Source organism: Calliopsis andreniformis, chromosome 5 (genome assembly GCF_051401765.1).
Source record: "Calliopsis andreniformis isolate RMS-2024a chromosome 5, iyCalAndr_principal, whole genome shotgun sequence".
Lineage (NCBI taxonomy): Eukaryota > Metazoa > Arthropoda > Insecta > Hymenoptera > Andrenidae > Calliopsis > Calliopsis andreniformis.
In genome coordinates, this window is record NC_135066.1 from 23,367,377 (window position 1) to 23,390,729 (window position 23,353).

At 34.3% G+C, this 23,353-nt stretch overlaps 1 protein-coding gene across 7 annotated transcripts in view; it reads left to right on the plus strand.

Annotated features, from left to right (window-relative positions):
• Positions 1–23,353, plus strand: part of LOC143179230 (uncharacterized) — a 590,730-nt gene that overhangs the window by 178,792 nt on the left and 388,585 nt on the right. For 6 of the 7 annotated variants that reach the window (XM_076378351.1, XM_076378350.1, XM_076378352.1 and 3 more), the window contains one exon: positions 5,695–5,842. The exons of the other annotated variant lie outside the window; for it this stretch is intronic. In XM_076378351.1, coding sequence (XP_076234466.1) covers positions 5,695–5,842 — 148 coding nt within the window. The remainder of the gene's footprint in view (positions 1–5,694; positions 5,843–23,353) is intronic. 7 annotated transcript variants of the gene reach the window in all.

Genomic DNA, 23,353 nt, shown 5'->3' on the forward strand with positions numbered 1-23,353 from the left:
CATGACTGTGAATTTGTCGATTTTTGCTTTACTTTGAACACTCATATTACTGAACATCAGCAGAAGCTGATTAAATAATGACCAGAGCGGGCTAGATTGAACCTTCCTCTATCGAATGAGTCCTTTTCCATCTCAAAATGTTTCAATATAAGGACGTAAAGCGTCAGCGCGTAAACCTCTGTTTTTGCCTAATTTTGTCGGTAATGTCACCGCCCTGACATATCTGATCCTAGGCCCTTAAGTGATTCAAACAGGGATCGATAGAGAGTTGGTCATCCAATACTGCTATTGACGCTCAATGTTCCATATACGTAACTTCGCCAACAAAATAAAATATATTTATTGTTCAGTTCCTATGAATTAAAATACAATATTGCGCATATCCTCTGCTTGATAGATTCAGTATTAAATGATGCCAAGTGGCAAATAGTTAAAAGTTTGCACGATGGAACCTCGCCGCCATTCGAGGTTCCAGAAAAAACGATACTTGCTTTGATGTCGCATCGCAGTTTCAATTAACCACGTCGCTCGGTTAATATGCGATCGTTCGTAAGACTAATCAATTGTGTGAAAATCACAGTCGCGTCGCGTTGTCGAACTGTGCAGGTGATTACTATTTGCATGGTTAACGACCTCGTTAGTTTTGTGGCATATTATGTCGAGGAAAAACAAAACAATGGACGAAGCCGAAGCCCCTGCGAACGGAATCGTGACGCGTTAATTAATTTTTCGTTCTCTCCGCGCGACTGCTAACCGTCTTTAGTCGATTTAAAGAACGTCTGCGAATCTCATTAAATCGCCGCAAACGCAGTCAGTTTATTCATTAACCGGGAAATATAGTTTCATCGATTCTCAGTTGAGCTGATTGCATTTGTTTCACTTTTCCTACCATCGCTCCAATTGTAATTTAATGTTTGCGAAGGAACGACGTTTAAATATTCGCGCCGATCGCTACTTGGAGAACTACGCTTCATTCGTGTTAAAAATACTTCTAGGACAGTGAATTTTTCATTATCTAACCGTTTTTGTTGTATCGGTCAAAGCAATATGAAATTGCATTCAAAACAGAATTTATTGGTCATTAAAAATTCTATCATATTTTTTATTACATTATTTAAATAGTGTAAAGCGTCAATTGTGGTACCTATAAATAGAAATAATAATTACATTTTATTTTGAGATAAGAAATGTAGACTTTATAATACCTCTTCAAGCAAGTAAAATTAAAGTTGAAGTTGTGTTTAAAAGGAAAAGAATAATTGTGGCTCACTAAAATTGAGTCACTGATTACCGTCAACTTCCATTTGAAATCTGTCTTTTTAATACACAATTATGTAATATGACAAACAGGCGGCGTGGAATAAAAATTCAGGTCATGCGACGTTTTTATTAAATCAACTACTGGTTTGGTCTTTCTTCTCCAATAAAACACACGAGTACGCGCAAGAGAATTAAATTAAGCAATTAAAACCTGGGAAAAGTTTTAATTTTGCATATAATACGGAATTATACGTATAAGTATACTTCTTCAAGGTTGTGAGTAAAGCGAACTATTTGTTCGCAATGAATAATGTTTTATTCGGATAACGTCCAATTTTATAACATGTATTAACCTTACGCATGGTCAGGATTAAATTCTAACAACCGTGGAATATAATTTCAGCAATATCAAGTTTTCGTTGGCTCATTAAACATTTGAATTTCTACAGTTCCAGTAATTTTAAAAAGTTTACGATGGCAAAAATAATTACTTCGTTAAATTTATATTATCCAAGGATAAATAGAATAACGAAGAATAAATTTATTAAAACTGAAAACCCATTTAGTGTTTCGCTCGAGTTACATGTATATTTTTTTACATATATCTGCTAAAATGAAATCAATTTTTTGTGTGTTTCTTTCTCCTTCTATTTCATTTGCGTGTGCGTGTGCGTGTGCGTGAGCGTGTCATATGCGTGTGTTATAGGTATCTGAAATACGAGGATGGTGTACTATATTTTCTATATTTTCTATTTACTATAAAAACAAAAATTAAGTCTGAATATCTTACAGACATTCTTAATGTTCATTGTTAATGCTAACGTTCTCTTTCTTATTCTTCTTTCTTGCATTTCTCTCTCATCTTACAATAAGATAATTTTAATTCATTTTTTACGATTTCTAGATGTAATTATGTAACTTATATTGAATAGTATGTTTTATTTAAAGCTTACATTTCGGTGTATATCTGAAGAATAAGGAAAGGTTCTCAGAAATCCCAATATGATTGCATAGTATTGATACTGATATAGTTTGAAAATTACAGGTTTTATAGTAAAAGTAGTCTTTAAATTGGTATTGGTAAATTCATTGCTAAAGTTATATTTTATTTCATACTGTTAATGCTCATCTATTCTGATTTCCATCGGGTCACCGATTTTGTTTAGACTTTGTAAACTGATAGATTTCGTTATTATATCTATTAAAATATCCATTATATACTTAGATACTCAATATTTTTTAAGATATTCATGATTGAAGTCGTAATATAACGTTGAAATGTAGTTGAATAAAAGGTGGGATCAAATACCATTTTAGCGTGACGGTAAAGCGTCGAGTTACTACTACGGAGACCCCAAGTTTGTTTCAGTGCGTATATAGATTTTTCTTCTTTCACTTCCTTTTTTCTTTTATTTATACTTATGTACAAGGTAATTAGATAGTACACACTAAAAGCATATGGTAAAAGTAAAATACATTTTATTACAAATCTTATCAAAGTATTCAGTCATGAATATCTTTAAAAATATTGAATATCTGAGTATATAATGGACATTTTAGTAGATATAATAACGAAATCTATCAATGTACAAAATCTGAACTAAATCAATGACTCGAAGGTTTTGCACTCTCCTTGTCAGTGAGGCCACCTAGCACTATTTCAGTAACGGTTGACAAGGGTGTTGAATCGTATTGATAATTTGGGGAGGCTCGTGTCGTACAGGAAAAATGGCGGACAACTCGGGTTTATTTAACTCAAGTTCAGGACAGATAAAACAATGTTTTAAATAACCTCGTAACTTCTTGTAGGCCCGCATAATATTGAACCGGTAGCAGAATCTTTTAGGTTGATAAAGAATATGCAAGAAGTAATCAATTTAACATAAGGTGTCTTGCAGATGAAGGAATCTGTTTTATCGAGTCACTGACAAAGATACACTTGCTCCTAAAGATATAAAAATATATCCGATCGGCTACACAATCTAACAATGTTGCTTGACATACACATCTAACGTTGGGTTCCTGCCAGTCCATGTACTGGCCACTTAGCACGCCCAGAGCTTAACTTTGGATAATTGTACTGTAGATAATGTACCAGCTGTAGAATAAGTTTTAAAGTCAGACGCATTTCTCACCCATTTATACACGTAACTTTACCAAATTAATGTAGTTGTTTATGCAGAATCGTGTTAAAGTTAATTGCAAATGGCTTCATTATTTATGACTATTTGTTTCTAAGGATATGACAAAACTTTTCGATGCATCTGTACGCCCTTCGCCCGCCGTTTACATAAATACAGGAAATTACTATCTATACATACAAAAAAACATTGACATGAACATAAGAAAGTGTCACTCCCAATAAAAACGCTTCACGAAAGTAAAAAAAGTTACGCCAAGTACAGGGTGTAAAAATATTAATGGTTACGGTCGAATGGGGTGAATCTACACCTTTGGGTCGGTGGAAATTTTTGAAAAAGCTCATCCGCAAAATTGTTTGTAAGATTGAAAATGAATGTTATGTTTTTTACTACGTAATTGTATTCAGGTCGTTTAGTAGAAAAAATCTTTGAAAGGAGTGATGCCGCAAATGAACCGTTTAGTCAGGAAAAATTGTTAAAGATTTGGCATCGGTTTTATTGTGTAGAATCACACGTGGGAGCATGGGTTTACTACTATTCTGCTAGCAGCAATGTCTACTCTAAACATAAAGCCCAACATGGTGGTGTGTGTACCTCTATACACAGGGCTTAGCAAGGTCGATTGATTTAATAGGCCCAGTTCGAGTAACTTCTCTTTCTTTTCAATACTTTCAGTATGATATGGTAAAACAATCATGAACTACAGGATTATACAGGGTATGTTCGGCTACATATGCCAGAAATTTTAAGATACGATTCTAGAGGTCAAAATAGGACGAAAATCAAGAATGATGATTTGGTGTTTAGAGCTTCGTTAATTATTTAAAAGCAATTAAAATCAGATAATTGTAATCAGATAAACTGTCTTACAATATCGATCGTATCACGTGCGCGGCAAAAGACAGCTGATCGAATTGCAGTGATGATCATTGCCATTAAAACAACAATTTACTGATAGAGAGATAACAAAATTCGACTTGCCTTGACTAGGTAATTCTACGACACACTGTGTCGAAATTCTTTGGAATTTCGCTAAATTATGAATTTTACATTGCTGTAAACCAGTAAGTAAATGTAAACTATTCTATGTCTTTTTTATTCAATTCTTATGAATGTTTTGTACCATATATTATTTTCTTAACAAAAATCCTAAGAAAATTGTCAGATGTAGCACCAGAAATGTCATTTCAGAGAAGGAATTATGTGTTAAAAATTGAAACTTTGAAGGTAAACAATCCGAATTTGGGATAGTGAAATTCTTTGAAATTTTAACCAAACGTACATGAGACTTATCTAACATGCAATTAAAATTTCAAGACAATCCTAAAAAATTTGATTTCGGTAACGATTATCTTCGTAACTCCGAAAGAATGCCTCAAATGTAATTTTGTCGTGTTTAATTTTTGTATTATTTTCTTATGTACAATCACTTCTTAAAATTTTTTACCACTATTGACAAATACCCTGTATAGTTAGCATGTACAGTTGTCTTGATAAGAACCCGGTGATTCAAATACATATTCATATTTTCTTGGAACTATTCTTTCACTATCTTATCCTCTATGTCTGATGATCTATATTCTACCGTGTCAAGTAATCTTACAATTAGTCTGTGTTTTTTGCTAAGCTCGTAACTAGTTATGAGTCTAAGTTCTAAATTTTTATCAAGATAAAGCTGTAGTTGTTACGTTGTTAATGTGAAGACAGCGAATTAAAAAATGTTCCATTCCACATAGCTAAAGCAGGTATTATAACTGCAGTCTAAATTCACTGTTCTAGTATTTTAATACCTCCAAGCAGAATTTTGAAAAGGTTTGCAGACAGTGTGTAACCGACTCCTTTTCGCAGCATTTCACCACTTCCTCCTCCTTCACCTTTAATAAATTTATTTTCAACAAGCATTACATGGTCAAGTACTTCTGTTGAGACAAACACTTTGGTCCCGACACAATATTTTTAACGAACCTAAATATGCGAGGTAATTTGTCACTTCTCTATCCAGCATTCCTACGCATTCGCCTCGATGTACGCAGCAATACTTATATGTGTATTGCAACACATATAAAATCGAGAAGATTAAATGATAACAGGGCCATCGATAAAACATAGCAGCAAGCTCCCATCCGAATTCGAAAATGAACGTCATAAAATGTGCTCCCGGCAGTAGCCTTTCGCCAGTTGTAGGGCTTCCATTAAAGAGGGGAGCAATAAAATGACTGTATCACTTTTCATTCCATCGTCACTCAAATCACGTTCGGCGATAAACCGTGTCCGTTACATTCCACTGTTCCAGGCGATGAAGATGAGCAAAGTGGGCAACCAGACCAATTCGCAGGACCCACAGGCGGTGAATTCCCGGGTTTTCGTCGGGAATCTAAACACGTTCCAGTGCAGCAAGACCGATGTGGAGCGAATGTTCCAGCGCTACGGCCGTCTGGCAGGTGGGTCTCTCTGTCTTTGCGAAATCGCACGAAACGGAAAGCCCTTTCCCGGATCAGACCCATTTTAAAAACTTTCCCACGCCGTGTCGCAGATTTTTGAGGGCGAAAAACGACACTCGATTCGCGACGGTGAAAAGCGACACGGGTCACGTAATCCGGCTTCACAGATTCGTATGATTAGAGCAGTTCGTACCTATGAAATGGATGAAATCACAGGAATAAAGATTGTCTATTTAACAGCTTAAAGAGTTATACTGGAATTTCTTTTCCAAGTAGAATTTGAAGATATGTATCTTCTCAAAATGTGCTCATAATAGTTTATACAAATTCATATTTTCATAAATTTAATTTAAAGAAATGGAATCTAATTTAACATTTATGTATATTAACTTCTATGTATTCTAAAGTGTATTTAATCTTCAATCTTTTTTATATTTTAGGATATTATAGTTATACAGTTAATATGGATACACATGTATGTTAATGACCATGAATTTTTAGAGAGAGTTCGAGAAAGGATGATCGAACGATGTTTGGCCTTTAATGGATTTATGATAGGGACTTAGAGTACGTAGCTATAGAAGAGGGTGAATGAGATTAAACAGTTGTGTTGGCGACCGATGCCAGATGACTATGTTTGGCCTTCCAGCTATTTGGTGTCATGTGACTGTTTAGGTTTAGAAGAAGAACGACTGTTTAGAGATGGTAAACGGCCCGACACCATATTGCTAAGGAATAGGAGTAGAATTCCTAAAGGATTTGACCACGGAGTGCGGAAGACCTCATGGTGCTTTCCCCAGAACGGTTGATTGGAAACATGTTCTGAAAAAATTGCTAATATACAGAGTGTAAAATTTGTATATTTCAATAGTTTAAGGGGTGATGGGGACCCCAAATGGATTACAAAATGTCCCATAACATAGTGTCCGGTTTGCGTTCGGTTTGCAGTAATAATTCTTTAAAATTAACATGTCTATACGGTAAATTATCAGTCGGAGGATTTTATAGTTTTACAGATATATGTATGAAGAAGAACCAATAGAAGAAAACAGTCTTAATATATTGTATTGTATCTCTTACGGCTTAATTTTTGTAAAGCTTTAAAAATAATAAATGCTAGCGGAAAATAATTTAGGTAACACACACAAATGTAATATAAATTACAGGTACATAAAGGAGCAGCAATAGAAGAAAAAACTCCTTATGCATTTTGTTATATCTCTTACGGTGTAATTTTTGTGAAGCTTTGAAGATCAGAAATGCTAATGGAAAAGAACGTAAGCAGCACATGCAAATGTAGTATAAACCAAAAGATTGCCAGCAATTAACTGTTCAAGATTGACTCAGTGATCAACAGAGTAAGGATCGTTTACAATTCCCATTGAAAGACTTATGCTACGAAGGTCTTAACAGTTGTTCAGGGCTTTTCGAGACAAACAACTTTCTGTAGCAGCTGAATTCTCTAGATTAACGGACTCTTTCAACGCGTTTGTCTCACCAATATGCACGAGTTACATTCGTTTCAGAACATATTCCTAACCTTAAGGCATTATTACTGTAAAATGGAAGCAGATCGGACATTACAATTTAAAACATTTTGTGATCCAACTGAGGTATTTTACCACCCCTTAAAATATTAAAACGTATACATGTTATACCGTGCATATCACAGTAGTGCCTAATACATTGACCACAGCTCGAGACCAAATTTAACCAACTTGCAAGGATGGGTTTATACCATAAATTTTGCTTTGCCGTAATACGTAATAGTTTAGGTTACGTTTGTTAACATTAGGTAGGTACCACCGAAGCTCCACTTGTCACCACTTGAAAAGGCAATTCCAAAAAGTGGCAGAGATAGCGACGTCCAGCTTGCAAGCCAGAGTTCCGATCAGGAAGCAAGGCATTATTGTATATGAATCCTATACTTTTTTGCGTGCTAAAATTTCTCATAAAGAACCGTAGCCCAATTATGTTATTTAGTATGCATTTTTATGCAGTATGTTGTTTCTTTTGTTAAAGTAACACGTTCACAGTTCATTATTAGAAACGTACTGTTTCACTCCTACATTTAGAAGAATAATGGAAGTTTCTCAAAAATATTCAAAGTTTGTACTGAAAAGTTAGTCAGGAGTGGGTTCCAATATCAGCAAAAATCCATACATTTCTTTAATAGAAATTCATTAGAATAGTTTTAAAAAATATTCTCAAAAATGATTGTTCTAATTATCGTAACTCACATCTGGATCATAGAACTATGAACGTGTTAGTTGAACAAAATTTCTAGCTTAGGTAAAGCTGCTAACTAGCATCATTTAAAGAGGTAGTTGCGTTTAATTTTTCATAGTTTTAACTCCTTCCTCATCTTGTTTTGTCTTCAGGTTGCAAAATCGCATGTTTATCAATTCGATATAAGCATCATTTTCGATCGATATCATAGACCGTTAATAACCAACAAGAATCTAAATACGTAATTCGTGTCCTATATTTGAATATCTTTAGTTGAAACTCGAAAGATATATATTTTAACTCATTGAATAACCAAAAAAATAACTGATTGGCATGATTCTGTTAAAAGCCATGAACGTTCATGAAAGTTCAGGAAAGTTTATAAAAAAGTGTATAAATGTTATCTTATAGTAGGTATTATTGAAAAATATTACAATATTTTGTAAGTATTACAACGTGTCGTATATCATAATGAACGACAATTCTATAACATAATTTTACTTTTCGCATTTGTTGTACAAAGACAATCTAATAAAATGGTAAAGTCGTAACATGAATTTTCAAAAATATGAGTACGCGAATACGTCAGTCTTTTAAACTGTTTCAATTGCACCCATTATCGTTCTCTTTACACTGCGCCATTAATATTTCACTCCCTCATTTCCAGGTTTCTACATAATAGAGTGATTTCAGATTTGCTTTTTGCTCATTATTCGTATATTTTATTTTATGGAAGTTCAATTTTCCAACAATTAAATATAAAACGTTTTGCAATCAACCATGAGATAGGACTTAATAATGGACAGGGATATTCGAACGCGTAAATGAATATGTAAAGTTAAGAGTAAGGAATACTAATATGCATGAAGGAAACTAAAATAACAATATTCCTTGACACATAATACACGGTATGTACGGTACGCACACACGCGTAAATGAATATGTAAAGTTAAGAGTAAGGAATACTAATATGCATGAAGGAAACTAAAATAACAATATTCCTTGACACATAATACACGGTATGTACGGTACGCACACACGCGGCTAATACGATCGACAACAACAACATACATAAAAAAGAAACAAGAAGGTTTAATTTCCGTTGGCATAACCATGAACAATATGTTAATATAAATTCACATGTCGATCCATCTCTAACAATAATTAATAGGAAATTATAGAAATCGAATTTAATTAGTATTAGGAATCATTTAGTGATTATGATATGATTGTGATAGCATTCTTCTTATCTTTATTTATTTGACATTTTTTAACAATGGGGCTACCGAGGTAGACGTAGACATGCCTATGTATTTTTAACGGTATAATATTATAATTATGCAAAATTACAGTTTCTTAAAAGGTACAGAATTCGTGGAACTATGGTTTATTTATACCTATACGTTTTAATTTTATTGAGTACTAACTAAAACAAAAAAGTAACATTTATAAAGTATAATATGTGTATAAAATCGATCCCACACACATCGTGAATATTCCCGAATACGATTATGCCTGAGTATAATCGACGACGAATCGAATCTCTCACATCACTTGCTCACACTTGGACTCAGATAGTCTCGAACTCGTGCACCCTAACGAGTGTTTTAGGTTCGACAAAACCACTTCTTTTTCTGGTAAATCAAGAAGTTCAGAAACTTACTCGTATGCATGTCAAAATTAGTAGCGTTACCATTCCGTTTCGCGTAGGAAATTGACCGTTCGTGAACACATGTAAACAATTGCAAGGATTTCCAACTAGCTCCGCTCTCTCTCAATCGAGAAGTGTGTTCACGGACATGATAACAAGTAAAGTCCGATGTACACAAGCGATATTTCGACGCACGATCTCGTTGCAATTATATATGTGTCTACATTGTTTGTAATTGAGAAAAGAAAGAGAACCATATGATCGCAATAAAATTGGGCGTCAAAATATCACTCGTGTGCATTGGCCCTAAAGGCTCCAACAACCCAATGCGATTTTCCGCAGCGGTAGTGAATTCGTAGCAAATTCGCGATCATTTGAAAAAATAGATATACAAATTAATCTAGGTACAAAGAGAATGCCGCGAAAAAATTGCTGCCATTGCGTAAGATTCACTTTGGTCTGTGATAGGAGAAACCAGGAACAAATGTAACAATTTGGGTTTTTGACTCTGTAACTTCTAAGTTTTATAAAATTTAAAATAAAGTTGAACCGGGCAGCAAAACTACATTAGTCAACAATGTAATCAAACAAAAAATTAGCAATATATTACACTAATTTTTTTCAATAAACTATTTTTTAAAGTACGTCATTCGTCACTTTTGTCCTTACTCCTAGGGTCGAAAATAACATGCGATAATTTGAGGTAGAGACGATGGTAACATTATATTCAAGTTTAAAAATTAAATTAAATAATAAAGAAAATAATTCTAAAAATTCTAAATCTATTTCTACTTATTTTAAAGGTAAAACTAAGTATAAATATCAACATAAACTTAATACAGACTTGTAAGAAGCCAACCCACAATCTATTTCTCTTTTGCGAATGTGGGACATTCTGTAAACAGTAATCCCGTATTTGAAGATCACATTTAAGAGCTTAATAACTCTATTTTTGTCCATTTTTATTTTTTATTTATGTCGTATGATAATCAAACGAGCGTGCTTATATTGTATATCAAAGTTGAAAAACTGAAAACTTTGATAAGTTTCAAAATATGAATAACTGTTTTCATAATGGGTATATAGGAAAGTAACTTGACACGCTTATGTGAAACAGGAGAATAATTTGACGAATTAACAAGAAATGCAAAGGTATTACGTAGTTTCTAGTAATCGTATTGAAAAATGTTTACTACGCTGATTGCATCACTCGTTTTTGTTATTTTGTAGTATTCTGTTTCAAACTTCAAAATCACTGATGTGTAAATTTAGGAAATATGACGTAACGAGGTTTTTCCTTAATAAATTTTATGAGAATAACATATTTGTTGAAGCAAAAAGTATAGTTGAAATTCACAAGTTACAATCGGGACAACAGTAAGAACTTTTTACTTTTATCCCTGTTAGTAATATTTCTCATGAATGTGTTTTACATCCTAATCTAACATATAATTATAACATTTTTTATACCTACCTATAAGGTCAATATATAATGAATATAATACAAAAAAGGTCAAAAGATTTTATGAAGCCAGAACAATAAGATACGTAATGGATGCAGATACTACAAGTTTACGTTTAATATACTATTTCAATAAAACGTTAAAATCCAAAGAATCGTTTATTATCACGTGTTGCCAAAAAATCAGGGGGAGGAGAAATGTAAATGAGATACAAAAATGGAAGCATTGGTTTATTAGTCGATTGGTATTTGTTTTATACCGTTTGCTGGATTCGTCCTGTGTTACGTGTGTCCCTGGTCTACCCTATCTTTAAAATTTTTCTTTGCCTTACGACGATTTACTTACAACGAACGGAAGATGGATGAGTATGAGTACGAATAACGAAAATCTCTAAGTGTCAGCGCCACATATATGTATACATATACACATACACGTACACGTATGTATGTATATGTATATGCATATGTATACAGAGTGTCCCAGAATAAGTGTAACTCCCGAGAAGGGGTGATTCCTGGTGTAATTCTAAGCAACTTTTTCCTTACCGAAAATTTCCTCCGGGCCTTCGTTAACGAGTTATTAATGAAAAACATCGACCAATCAGAAAGCGCCTATAGCGGACGGACGGCCGTCCGGTGACAGGGCACAAGCTACGCGTAGCGTTCGCTACTTGCTGAGCTCGAGTCTTGTACAAGAAACTCAAGATCTCTACGTTATTGTTCAATTTCTCTTAAACTAATAGATGAAAAATTATGAAAAAAATCAGGAACACGTTAGCTATCGCGACACATATTATAGAATTTTTTCAGTATCAAGTAAGTAGATTAGATTTAAAAAAATGTTTCCCATAAAAAAGTAAAAGTGTCATAAAGTTCATGTCTATAAGACAGCATCAGGATTCAAAACTTCGAACGTCAATATTTCTGTTAAGGCAACGCTTCCAAATTTGCAGGGAAAATAACACTTGAACTGTTGTATCTATTGCGTCAATACTTTGACTTTTTAGAAATAGAGAATTTATTCAATAATATGCAGGAAGCTGTATATGTATAGATTATGTATACTGTCTTGAGTATGATTTTGTTCATTCTTATTCTATTCTAACATGTTCTGATGGCGCAGGAAACTCTTAAATTTAGGTTCAAGATACGAGCTGAGGCATGATAAGCAAATCGGGGACCTTGAAAACGTATGTAGTGACTTTGATATTTTACTGTTGCTACCTACTCTAACGATAGTGAGGATGAGGCGGCTACGGAGGACCACAGGGGAGTGATAGACCCCAGAACATTGCATATAGCAGACTGCGTCTAATGAATCTTGCGAATTCCCTAGGGTTATACGTCTACCGTATAGCTATTGAGTCGAGACTTTAGAAACTGACGTGTTCGTCATAACTGTAAAGCAATGAAGCGATTTCTAGGGTCACAATCTGTCACATTGACGTAAAGCTAATTAACATTCTGGATTATGTGTCCTCAAAAATAACGGATTTTGAACGTTCGTGTCGTAAACCTGGTCTTACCAGATGTCTTTACCATCTAGAAAATAGAAATTATACGTTTTACGTTACTTATAACGAAAGGTAGAGAACTTAAAAATTCAAAACATTATAAAATTTGACATACAAATTGTGTATGTTCTGTATAACAATAAGCTATTTCTTTCATGTCAAAATTATTTTAGACGGATGAAATCAACCATCAAAGTTTTGGCGTTTTCTCACTTTTTCAGCATAATTTTGTAATGATATGAAATACAACAAAACTTTAAATGTACGAACTGTTCACTTTTTTGGGCACTCTCAAGCTATTGCAAAGAAATTGGTAATTATATAGAAAAGGAACCGTTTCACCGATTTCATAACCTCGAAATATGTTGTCAAGGTAATCATTTTGGATGACTTTTCCCAATACATGTAACTGTCGCTCAGCTTTACCTTTCGAGATATACTGAAAAATATTTTCAATACTATACATATACTGTCTTTTGAACACTTGCGATAGGTTTAGGTTAGGTTTCCTACAAGCTTACTTTGTTTTACAGTTACGTTCAAGACTGGAAGATAAGGAATCAAATGGGGGAGCTCGAAAAAAGATGTACATTTGCTTATTTTTTGGAGAAAACGTGAAATTTAGATTCTGCTTATACATGAACTGTTATTTAAACAATTACTGAAATATTACCGAAAGTACTGTTTTGGGGCAGTACTCGCATACTCTCCCACCTCATAAAACGGCCTAGCCCAGATTAATTCTGATCCACCTTTCTTCCGTAATAACGAGAATATTAAAATATCGTTACCCCATGAAACGTAGAAAAATATCATGGAAAGTATGACATGAACATTTCATTGAAGTTCAAATTATATGGTCACGATATTTCAATATTCCTCTATTTGGGAAAGAAAGACGGACTAGAGTTAGTCTAGGTTAGCCCTTGCCCCGCCTATGTAAGTTTATAACTTCCCCGAAGACAATATTAACTAATATTGCGATAATTATTTAAATAAAGGCTAACCTAAAGGTAATATTTAAATTTAACGTATTCTTAAAAAAATAAGCAAGAATACATTCACCACGATGTGTTTGTAGAAGAAGTACGTGAGTAGCGTGCATAGGGTCACTCGGATACGTATCTATGTATATGCAGAGTTCAATATAAGTGTACCAGCAGTTATTGAGAATATTTCAGAAACTAACGGCAACTGACGGTAACACATATAGAGAAAAGTTATTTAGAATAATGACTTTGATCAAACGGCATGGTAGTGCCACGACGCCAAGTATGTATTGATTGTTTATTATTGTTTAACTTATACAGTTAAGATTCGCCACAAATAGAAAACTAAGGAATAGAAGCTTACAAAACTCTAATCAATATAATTATAAGTACGCGCGATCATACTGCAAGCATACAGATTCCTGTTATTATTTTCTCGTTGCTGCGATAGTATTTACAGTTGGAGAATTGAAGAAATAAAGCCTCTTGTATTTCGGAAACTTCTTTCGTAACGGTCATCGTTCCTTTTTCTTATATTCTTCCGTTCCTTTGCCGATTTAATTCCAGTACTCATTCAATTTAAGTACTCAACGAGTCTGTCCTCTTTAACGTTCGATTCTTTTGTCTTCATCGATTGTAGGGCCGAAGATCATCGTTCTTATTCGCGACACATGACGGCGTGCATCCATGCTATAACGTGTCGCCAGTGTCGCTATATGGCGGGGAATTTAACGTATCAAACCCTACAAGTATACGTGGGACGTAGTCGGCACGGCACTACTGTGCACATTGCTTGGAGTATTGCGTATGAAAAATTTTAATCGTGTATTATCATAATATAATGTTCGTACGATCCTTTGATTACTCCTAAAGTCGTGTCGTTTTGAGACAGGGAACGGATTCTCCCTTTCCCTCGGTCTGCCGTTTCCTCTCACATCCGCCACCACTTCTTTAGATCCGGCTCCCTTTGATACAGTAGGCCCTCCTTTCTATGTTTTCAACAGCGGGATATCAATTGTCTATTCGACACACGTTGCAAAAGATCTACCCAAAAGGTGGTTGAAAAAGTAAAGGATGCTTGGTATAGGTAAAGAAATATACCAAGGAGGGGCTATAGCCCTACAAAGAGTGCTGGGCCTAAAGAAGTACTAGTGGGTGTGAATGGAAATAGCAGACCGAAGGAAAAGGAAAATCCGTTCCCTGTCTTAGAACGGCCGGACTTTAGTCTTACCAAAATCGGTGCATCTGTTACTGAGATCTCGTGATGCGATCCAGTAAAGCGCCACTTTCAACATTTTCAAGATTTTCTTCTCCTAGGGTTGGATGTTTCGGGTGACCGTAGCGTAAAGGCGCAAGCACAACCATACATTATAGCAGGTGTACCTGTTGCGGCAGATTATCAATACTCATTGTTTAGATCCTGAAAATTAAAATATCATCAATATTTAATCCACATTTCCTTAATATCGACTGTAAACGATTACTGATGTCGTCAATAATTTTTGATACTGATGATTTTAATTATCCTGTGCAGACCCCGCTACAGAATAAGAGTCGTTTTGATTCCTACTTGTATATAGGTTTAAAGAGAATAATAACATTAAACAAATTATGTATTGCTTTCATGGCGATAATAATCACCTTTCCATTATAAACCGGCCGTATACTTTCAATGTTTCGGCGTATGTATTCCTTTAACAGAAATCAATGCCTAATCCATTTACACGTAAGGAAGATGAAAAATGTACTTTTTTTCTTATTAAGCTATAAACCTGCTAGAGGGATTATTAGCAGTATGCATATTGCTGTGTATGCGAACATTACAAGAATAGCTTAGAACCTAGGGTTGACAAATTACTGGTACATCTTTAAATTGTTTTCTAAAGGTGTTAACAATGAAACTCTAGAAATTTATGAACAAAAAGTAAAGGGTAAACAGAGGGTTCATACAAAAGGGCATCTATTATACGTATATAATATGTATACGTAATACTTCCCACCGTAGTGGGAAGTAGCCTTTGTTGCACAGTTTGTGAAACAGAACATTTCTATTATTATCACAGATCGGACACTGCCATAACACAAGGTTAAGATCCTGCACCAAACAACCACACAGGCAACTCGTGTCAGCAGCAAGATTGATCTTAAAGAGGGAGGCCTTTAGTTGATAGTATTTAGATCGAAGTCTGTTAACCCAGCAAATGAAATCTCTAGGAAGATTATGATAGCTAAACCAAAGCCTAGAGCCAGAATAATAAAAAGATTTGAAAAATTTGGTACCTTTGAACTCAGCTTCTTCTACTAATCGTTAATATCTTAGCCTGTTTTCTAAAGCTATGAGAAAAGTCGGAGTAGGGAACTAGAATGTTAGACGGGACCTTGAGATGAAACGCTTCTTTAGCTAAATCATCTGCTTATTCATTAAATGTAATGCCAATATAAGAAGGGACCCAGAAAAGAAATAATTTCTTTGTTTCTGTGAACTAGGAGTTTATCAGTTTATGAATGTTAAGTAGGAAGATATTACATTTAACACTGCCCGAATAGTTACATAGTGCTTGCAGAGCACTCAAACAGTTAGAATAGATGTAGATATTATAATTAGAACAATCAGAAGCAAGCTCAAGGACAGGTTTGATTGCAATACATTCAGCAGAGAAGACAGACATGTGCTTATGTGAACTTAGTAAGCGTGATTTGTTTAGCTCAGGTGAAATATAAGCCGCACTGACCATATCTGTCTCTTCCTTTTTACTATTATCAGTAAAACTAGCTATAGAGTTGGGAGGCCTATTAACGAAGTGGCCCGAAAAGATAGAATTAGAGTCTACTGCTTCCTTAAGAAGGAAACCAAATTCAGTATTTATTTCTATCGACGGACTAAGGAAAATGTATCCACAGAGGTATGGAGTGAAGTTGTTTTCGGTTCTAAGCCAAACTCTATGTTGTTGTAAGCCATCAATTTGGCTTGAAAGTATAGATCAAGCTTTGCTTACTAATTTAGACCATCTTGTAGATTCTATGAGCCTTTGTATTAAATTATAAAGAGCTGTTCCCCTGTTCGAAAAGTTTTTTTATAAGAAAACAGTTACATAGGAAAGCAAATCTATGTTGAAGCAGACAGCACTTGGACTCTTCCTAAAGGATATTATTAGGGGTGCTACATCTATAACCCAAGGTGATACATCTATAACCCAAGGTAATACGAAGGGCTGCAAACTGAATTCTCTCAATACTTAACTTGAGATCCTCATTCTTAGGGAAATATATATAAGAGCTGTAATCAATGATTGAACGAATAAGACTTTTGTATAGAGTAAGAAGAGTAGATGGGTCTGCACCTCATCTTATGCCACTTGTAAATTTTAAGATGTTAAGTCTATCAAAACATTTAATGCGTATGTATTCAATCTGTTTACTGAATTTAAGCTGATAATCAAACAGAATGCCCAGAAGAAGAACCTGAGCACTAGATTTAATTCTATAATTATCAATTTTGATGGAGCAAACACCTGGGTAGATTCCTCTTTTGTTAAAATGTATTAAAACAGTCTTTTTGGGAGATAGTGAAAGTCCAAGGAGAGTAAGGTTTCTACTAATTACAGAGACTGCATCCTCCAAGGCTTTTCTTCCAATATTAGAAACAGAGATTTGACAAGAGACCGCGATATCATCTGCAAATTGGAAAATTTTGATGCAACTATCGAGCCCATTTAACAATATTTTTTAAGTATCGTAGAGAAGGGGGCTGAGTACACCACCTTGCAGTAGGTCTTTAAATACCTTGTTTGTTACTGTGTTCGATGAGTTAAGAATAAACGTAACATTCCGTTCATATATCAAAAAACCTAAAAAATCAATAATATTGCCAGGAGATCCCATGTCGTGCAATTTCTGAAGGAGAATATCATTGTTGACATTGTCAAAAGCCCCCTTGACATCAAGGAAGTATGACAAAACATCCTTATTCATGGAGAAGGCCTCCTCAATGGCCAAAGTTAATGCTGCAAGGTTGTCGGAACAGGATCTTCCGGAATGAAAACCAGCTTGAGACGGTGGTAGAAAACTAGAGGACTCCACCCACCACTGAAGTCTAAGCTTAATCATTTTTTCCAAAATTTTTCAGAGACAAGAAGTAAGTGAGATGGGACGAACATTACCATTCTTTTTATCAATAAAATATGTCAGGCTATACCTCCAAGAAGAGGGGAAGGTACTATTCAGGAAAATTTCATTAATGAGATCAAGCAGAATAAGCTTAAACTTAAGAGGTAACATAATGATAACTTTATATTCAATATTATCAGGCCCTGGAAATGTCTTAAGACTACAACTATTAAGGGCCAGATTAAATTCACGTAGGTTAAATGTGGAGCTGGGAAACCGATCGTTTATATTGTTAAACGGAAAAAAAAAAGAGAAGTAGTTGGAAGTGTAGGTACCCAGGGTGTACTAATCTTGTTAATTGTTTCTTGAATATTATTAATACGATCTGAGGAACTGCTTTTGTCTGGTTTGATATTGGCCTATTTGATTCTCAAAATTCTACACTTATTTCAAACATATGATACATCAACTTGAAAGTTGATGCTTGCAGCAAATTCTGTGAAGTTGACTCTTTTCTTTTTCGTAATGCATTGCCTAGTAGTAGCCTTACGCTTTTTATATTCAATATAGTCATTTATACAGCTAGTGTAAGTCCATTTTTTAGAAGCAGCCTTTCTATGACGAATGAGTTTTGCACATTCACTGTCCCACCAGGGTACAAGATTTCTATGTTGCTTAAGACTAAACAATTTAGGAGTAGGAGTGATTTTTACAGCAGCATCAGTTACTAATTTGGTAAAAAAGTTATATTTATCAATGGTACTTAGTAATTCATAGCAAGGATCACGAAGACTATTATATGATTCTTCCAATAAAGATTGGAATTGCGTCCAACCCGTTTTCTTGGAAGAGAGTCAGCGACGGTGTTTGAAGTAGTATATCTTTTCTACCCTTAGATTGAGACTTAAAGCAAAATGATTCGATCCCCAGGTATCATCAAAAACACTAAATTTGACAGTGTCGAAAATTTCAGGCGGACAAAGAGTAAGGTCTAAGTTCGAGAATTTATTCCTGTATGTATCTATATGTGTAAGAGTGTTGTGATTAATTAAAATTAGGTCGTAATCATTTATGGAATTGAAAAGTCTAATACCATTGGGATCTGTTATGGAGCAATTCCAGTGAGTACTACGAAAATTGAAGTCACCAATGATGAGACAAGGGCCATGGGAGCTTATTGTCAGAAGAGCTGATCCCACTCCATCTGAGAAATATAAGTGGCAGGAACCCTGTAGCAACCTGCCAAGACTAAAGAAGGACTTACACCATGAATTTTGATAGCCCCAGTTTCCAAATTATTAGCTACATTACATAATCCTTGTACAGGACAAAAATTAAGAGATTTTCTTACTAAGAAGATAAGACCACCACCAGGTCTGTTATTTCTGTCGATTCTAAGGGAGTGAAAACTGGGAATATCAAATTTTTTGTTACTATTGAGCATAGTTTCTACGCCAATAAATACGTCAATATTCTCCAAATATTTTTGAAGTTCTGCACTGCACTTAGAAATACCTCTACAATTCCAAAGAACAACTTCAAGGTCAGGACTAGAGCGAGGATTAGTGTTAAGATTGTTCATGATTCACTATTTTAGACAGGCTTAAGTCTTTTGTATATTGCAAGGAAGGTCTTCTGGTGAGAGAGAAACATCAGTGTCGGATCCGAGATCTAAAGATGAGTCAGAGATATCTTCTTCCTTATCTTAGGACAAGGTGACGTTGAGTTCCAATTTCTTAATAATTCTAGGGATTCTATTTTTAATAGCTCTACTAGAAACACTGGGGTAGGTTTCACGAAGCATCTTAACAAGTTGAGTCAGATCATCAGTATAAGACTGGGCCAGATGAATGTTATTTGTATTGCCCTTAGCTTTAGTTAAAAATTCTTTGTATTGATTATACTGTAGAACGTAAGTATCTGGTTGTTGGGTAAGCGTATGTTTGATTAGTCTTAAGACTTGATCCAAATCATCCATTGCATTAGAATTAGTCACTTCTTCGGAGCATTCAGTTTTTTCTTTTTCTTGACAGGAACAATCAACTTTTTAGCTGCGGTAAGACTCATGAAGCTCGAGCCAGTTGCATCTTTACATGAGGTAGTGTTTAAGAGTGACGGAGAGAATTCTTTATTAATCTCCTCTGATAAACTGTGAGAGGCATTTGATGCAGTTGAGGAAAAGGGTCTTTTATTAGACACCTTAGTTGCATCAAAATCCATTATTTCATCAAAATTGGATATAGCTTTCTGAGAGTTTTTCGGGCCAGTTAATTGAGAATAACTTTCCGTGTTCAAATCGGATTTCTCTTCATGAGCTAATAAGGAAGGATTATCATTCTGTTGATTTAGACTTTTGTTAGTAGTTTGGCAATGTTTGGCCACATGATCTTCCTTTTTACATAAGAAACACGATAAACTATCCGTTGAAATGAATATCCAGTTGATGGTATCATCAAAATTAACTTGTAAATTCTCTGGAAGCTTGTTTGTATCATCTGGATGGATGTAAATCTGTCTTCGGTAGCTGAGGATATCTGAGAAACCTGCTTCAGAAAATCCTACCCGGATAAAGGACATAAGCGATACTGTTCTAATACCCATTTGCTTAAAGATATTTAATATCACAGAGTGTGGAATAACAGGGCAAACATTGGAGAGAATGACCCGTATAGTTTTTATGAGTAAAGGCCTAGCAGAGAGAAGACGTTCTTTAATACTAATGCTAACATTTTTTGACGTAAGCTTGTTTGCCAATGATTTGTCCGATAAGTACAAACAAACTCTGTTATTGGAAATTCTTGAAGCGAACCTTATGTTGATAGGATTAATAGCTTTTCCAACTGCGACTATGTATTCTTTAATGGTGATGTCGTCATATGCGTCTAATACTATAGCATGTTCTTTCGTGGGGAGACTGTCTTCTTGCATTATACTTGCGTATGTAGATTCCGAAGAAATCTTGACTTGAGATACATTTTCTGTAGCCATGATTCCAGTAGGAGAGATTCCTGTACACTGGAATATATCTCTGAATTAATAGAGTTAAAAGGAGGACATTAAGAAGCCCAAACGTGTTGAGTTACGTATTGAAGAAATCACAACAAGCACTACTACCACTACACTAATAGCGTATAACTCGTGGAACAGAGCGAACGTTTATCACCTCGACCATCAACACGAGACTGGGAAAATATATTTATTTTGCAGCCATTCACGAAATTAATAAGTTATTGATAACTGCGTATTCTTCAACTTTTCAATTCTTGTTCTTCTGACGATTAGCAACATTGGATCCTTTTCTCACTTAAGAATATATTACGGAACTTCATGAATCAAATTAAACAATTCCTTACATTATTAAATAATTTGCTTTAATTAAAAAAAGTACAGAGCATTTCTCCATCAGGTTAAAGTCAGCTTGATCAACAATAACTAATCCTTTATTCAATGTCATAAAAAGGCGTGAAATCCACCCAAAAAAACTTTGAAAAGGTAAAAAAAGGCAAACTAAGTATATGCGTCCCCTCGAAAAATCTGCTGTATAGAAACTAATCTTCCACAAAGTATCATTCATTTAAAAAAAGCAATTTAAGATATTAGGACAAACAAATCCATTGAAATCATTGGAAAACGCCAAATGCAATAATATAATCTTCTACTAAAACATTGCTAATATTGTACTCCCAACAGATATCACTTTTAATCTTATTTCTACCGCTACAGTGCGTCTCTCATTAAAAATATTTTAAACGCTTTTGCACATACTACACGAAAATCATGTTTCACCCTATGGAGTATGCCTTCATTTTTGTAATAAAGAATCGACTTACAACAAGCATTGCTTATGGTACAGTTAGTGGTATATTTGACTACTGTTTGATTTTTTAAAGTTGAGATCTGCGCGTGTCAGGCGATCGACGCTTGACTATGAGGGGGACTTAACTTCAGAAGCATATTTCCCACAACGTTGCCAGATTGTACAGTAGATCGGATCTTTCTAACTTTATGAAAAAATTCGTCTCTCTCGCTAAAGACACGCTAAAGCAGATTTCTTCGCCTGTAAGTAATTCCAAGCAATGGCGTCCGTACCAAATTGAATACTTACTTACTTTTTCGACAAATGTAAGAGGTTTACAATCTTAAATGGATCTAAATAAAATTGCAAGGCAGTTAAAAATACTGTTTATCTTATTTTGAATTTATTTACTCTACTGAAACATGATATTTTCATGATAGGACACTGTAACATGATATTTTTGCCTTTTTTTGTGAAAACGTGCTGATCGAAATTATTAATTTCATTTTAGTTGAGAAAAATGAATATTTTAGATTGAAATTTTCATACATACTTTTTTTATATATACATAAGAAGGAGATAAAAGGTGTCATTGGCCAAGAGTGTGTTTAAATAGTAGAGCTTATCTATAGTTACAAATGGCACTATTCAGTCGAGTACAATACCTGTCGAAAATGTAAAATTGGCCAAATAAGAATTATTATACAATAGGATAGACCTATCACATTAAAGTAAAAGAAAAGGAACAATTTTTTCGTGGTAAAAGTCAATGGAAAAAAATATTTTCGCGAAAGTAAATATATACAAATGATCAGATGCTACTTTGCTATTTTATGCAATAAAAATATATGTCTTTTATGTAATAGTGATATATATGTACAAAACTTTGACTCTCACTGTTTCAGAGATATTTCGACTTTCACCTTTTTTGTTGTTTACTGTTTATTACAGTTTACCTTTTTTTTATTTCTAAACTGCAATATAAATTAATAACAGTGTGTTATTTATATTAATTTAATCCTTAAGTATTATTGGAATAACTGTTACATACTCATATTTGCAATAAATATATTTATACTGCATAAAATCGCATAAGTCTTTTAAGGCAACATTTTCGAAACTATTCGCCATTTCTTCCATGCGCCACAGGCCTCTCTAAATTACTAATAAGATTCGACACTTTCCCTAACTGCTAAAAATAATATATGTGTATATTCGTGTACATAATAATATACATGTAGGATTTAGGAATCGGATAAGGTGGAGTGACTGTAACGATTTACTAAAAAGACAAAGAAAATGTATTTAAACAGAAAAATATACATTAAACGCTTTGTAACGAAGCCTTTTTGAACCTGACAATAACTCTGATCTCCCGTCTCTAAGTACTGAACGTTCTTTAAACAATCATTGTTACGCTGTCCTAAATATCACATACTATTTTATTTATTACATATTTCATGATCCTTCACTCCCTTCATATAGGTGAATGTATAAACAATCACTCCCTTCCTAAAGTCTACATGTGTATTATTACGTACACGTATGTGGAACAACTTGTTGAAAAAAAAGATTTGATTTGTATGAAATAGGCATTCATCGTCATAATAAAATAGAAATCACCTAATTTGTGTTAAGAAATGTAAATCGAATGAAACATCGGACAAAATGTAGCAGCATGCGTATAACAGTAACTATTTGTTATGACAAATACCATACTAAAAATATTCTTTTATATTTCATTCGATTGTTTAAAATGATAA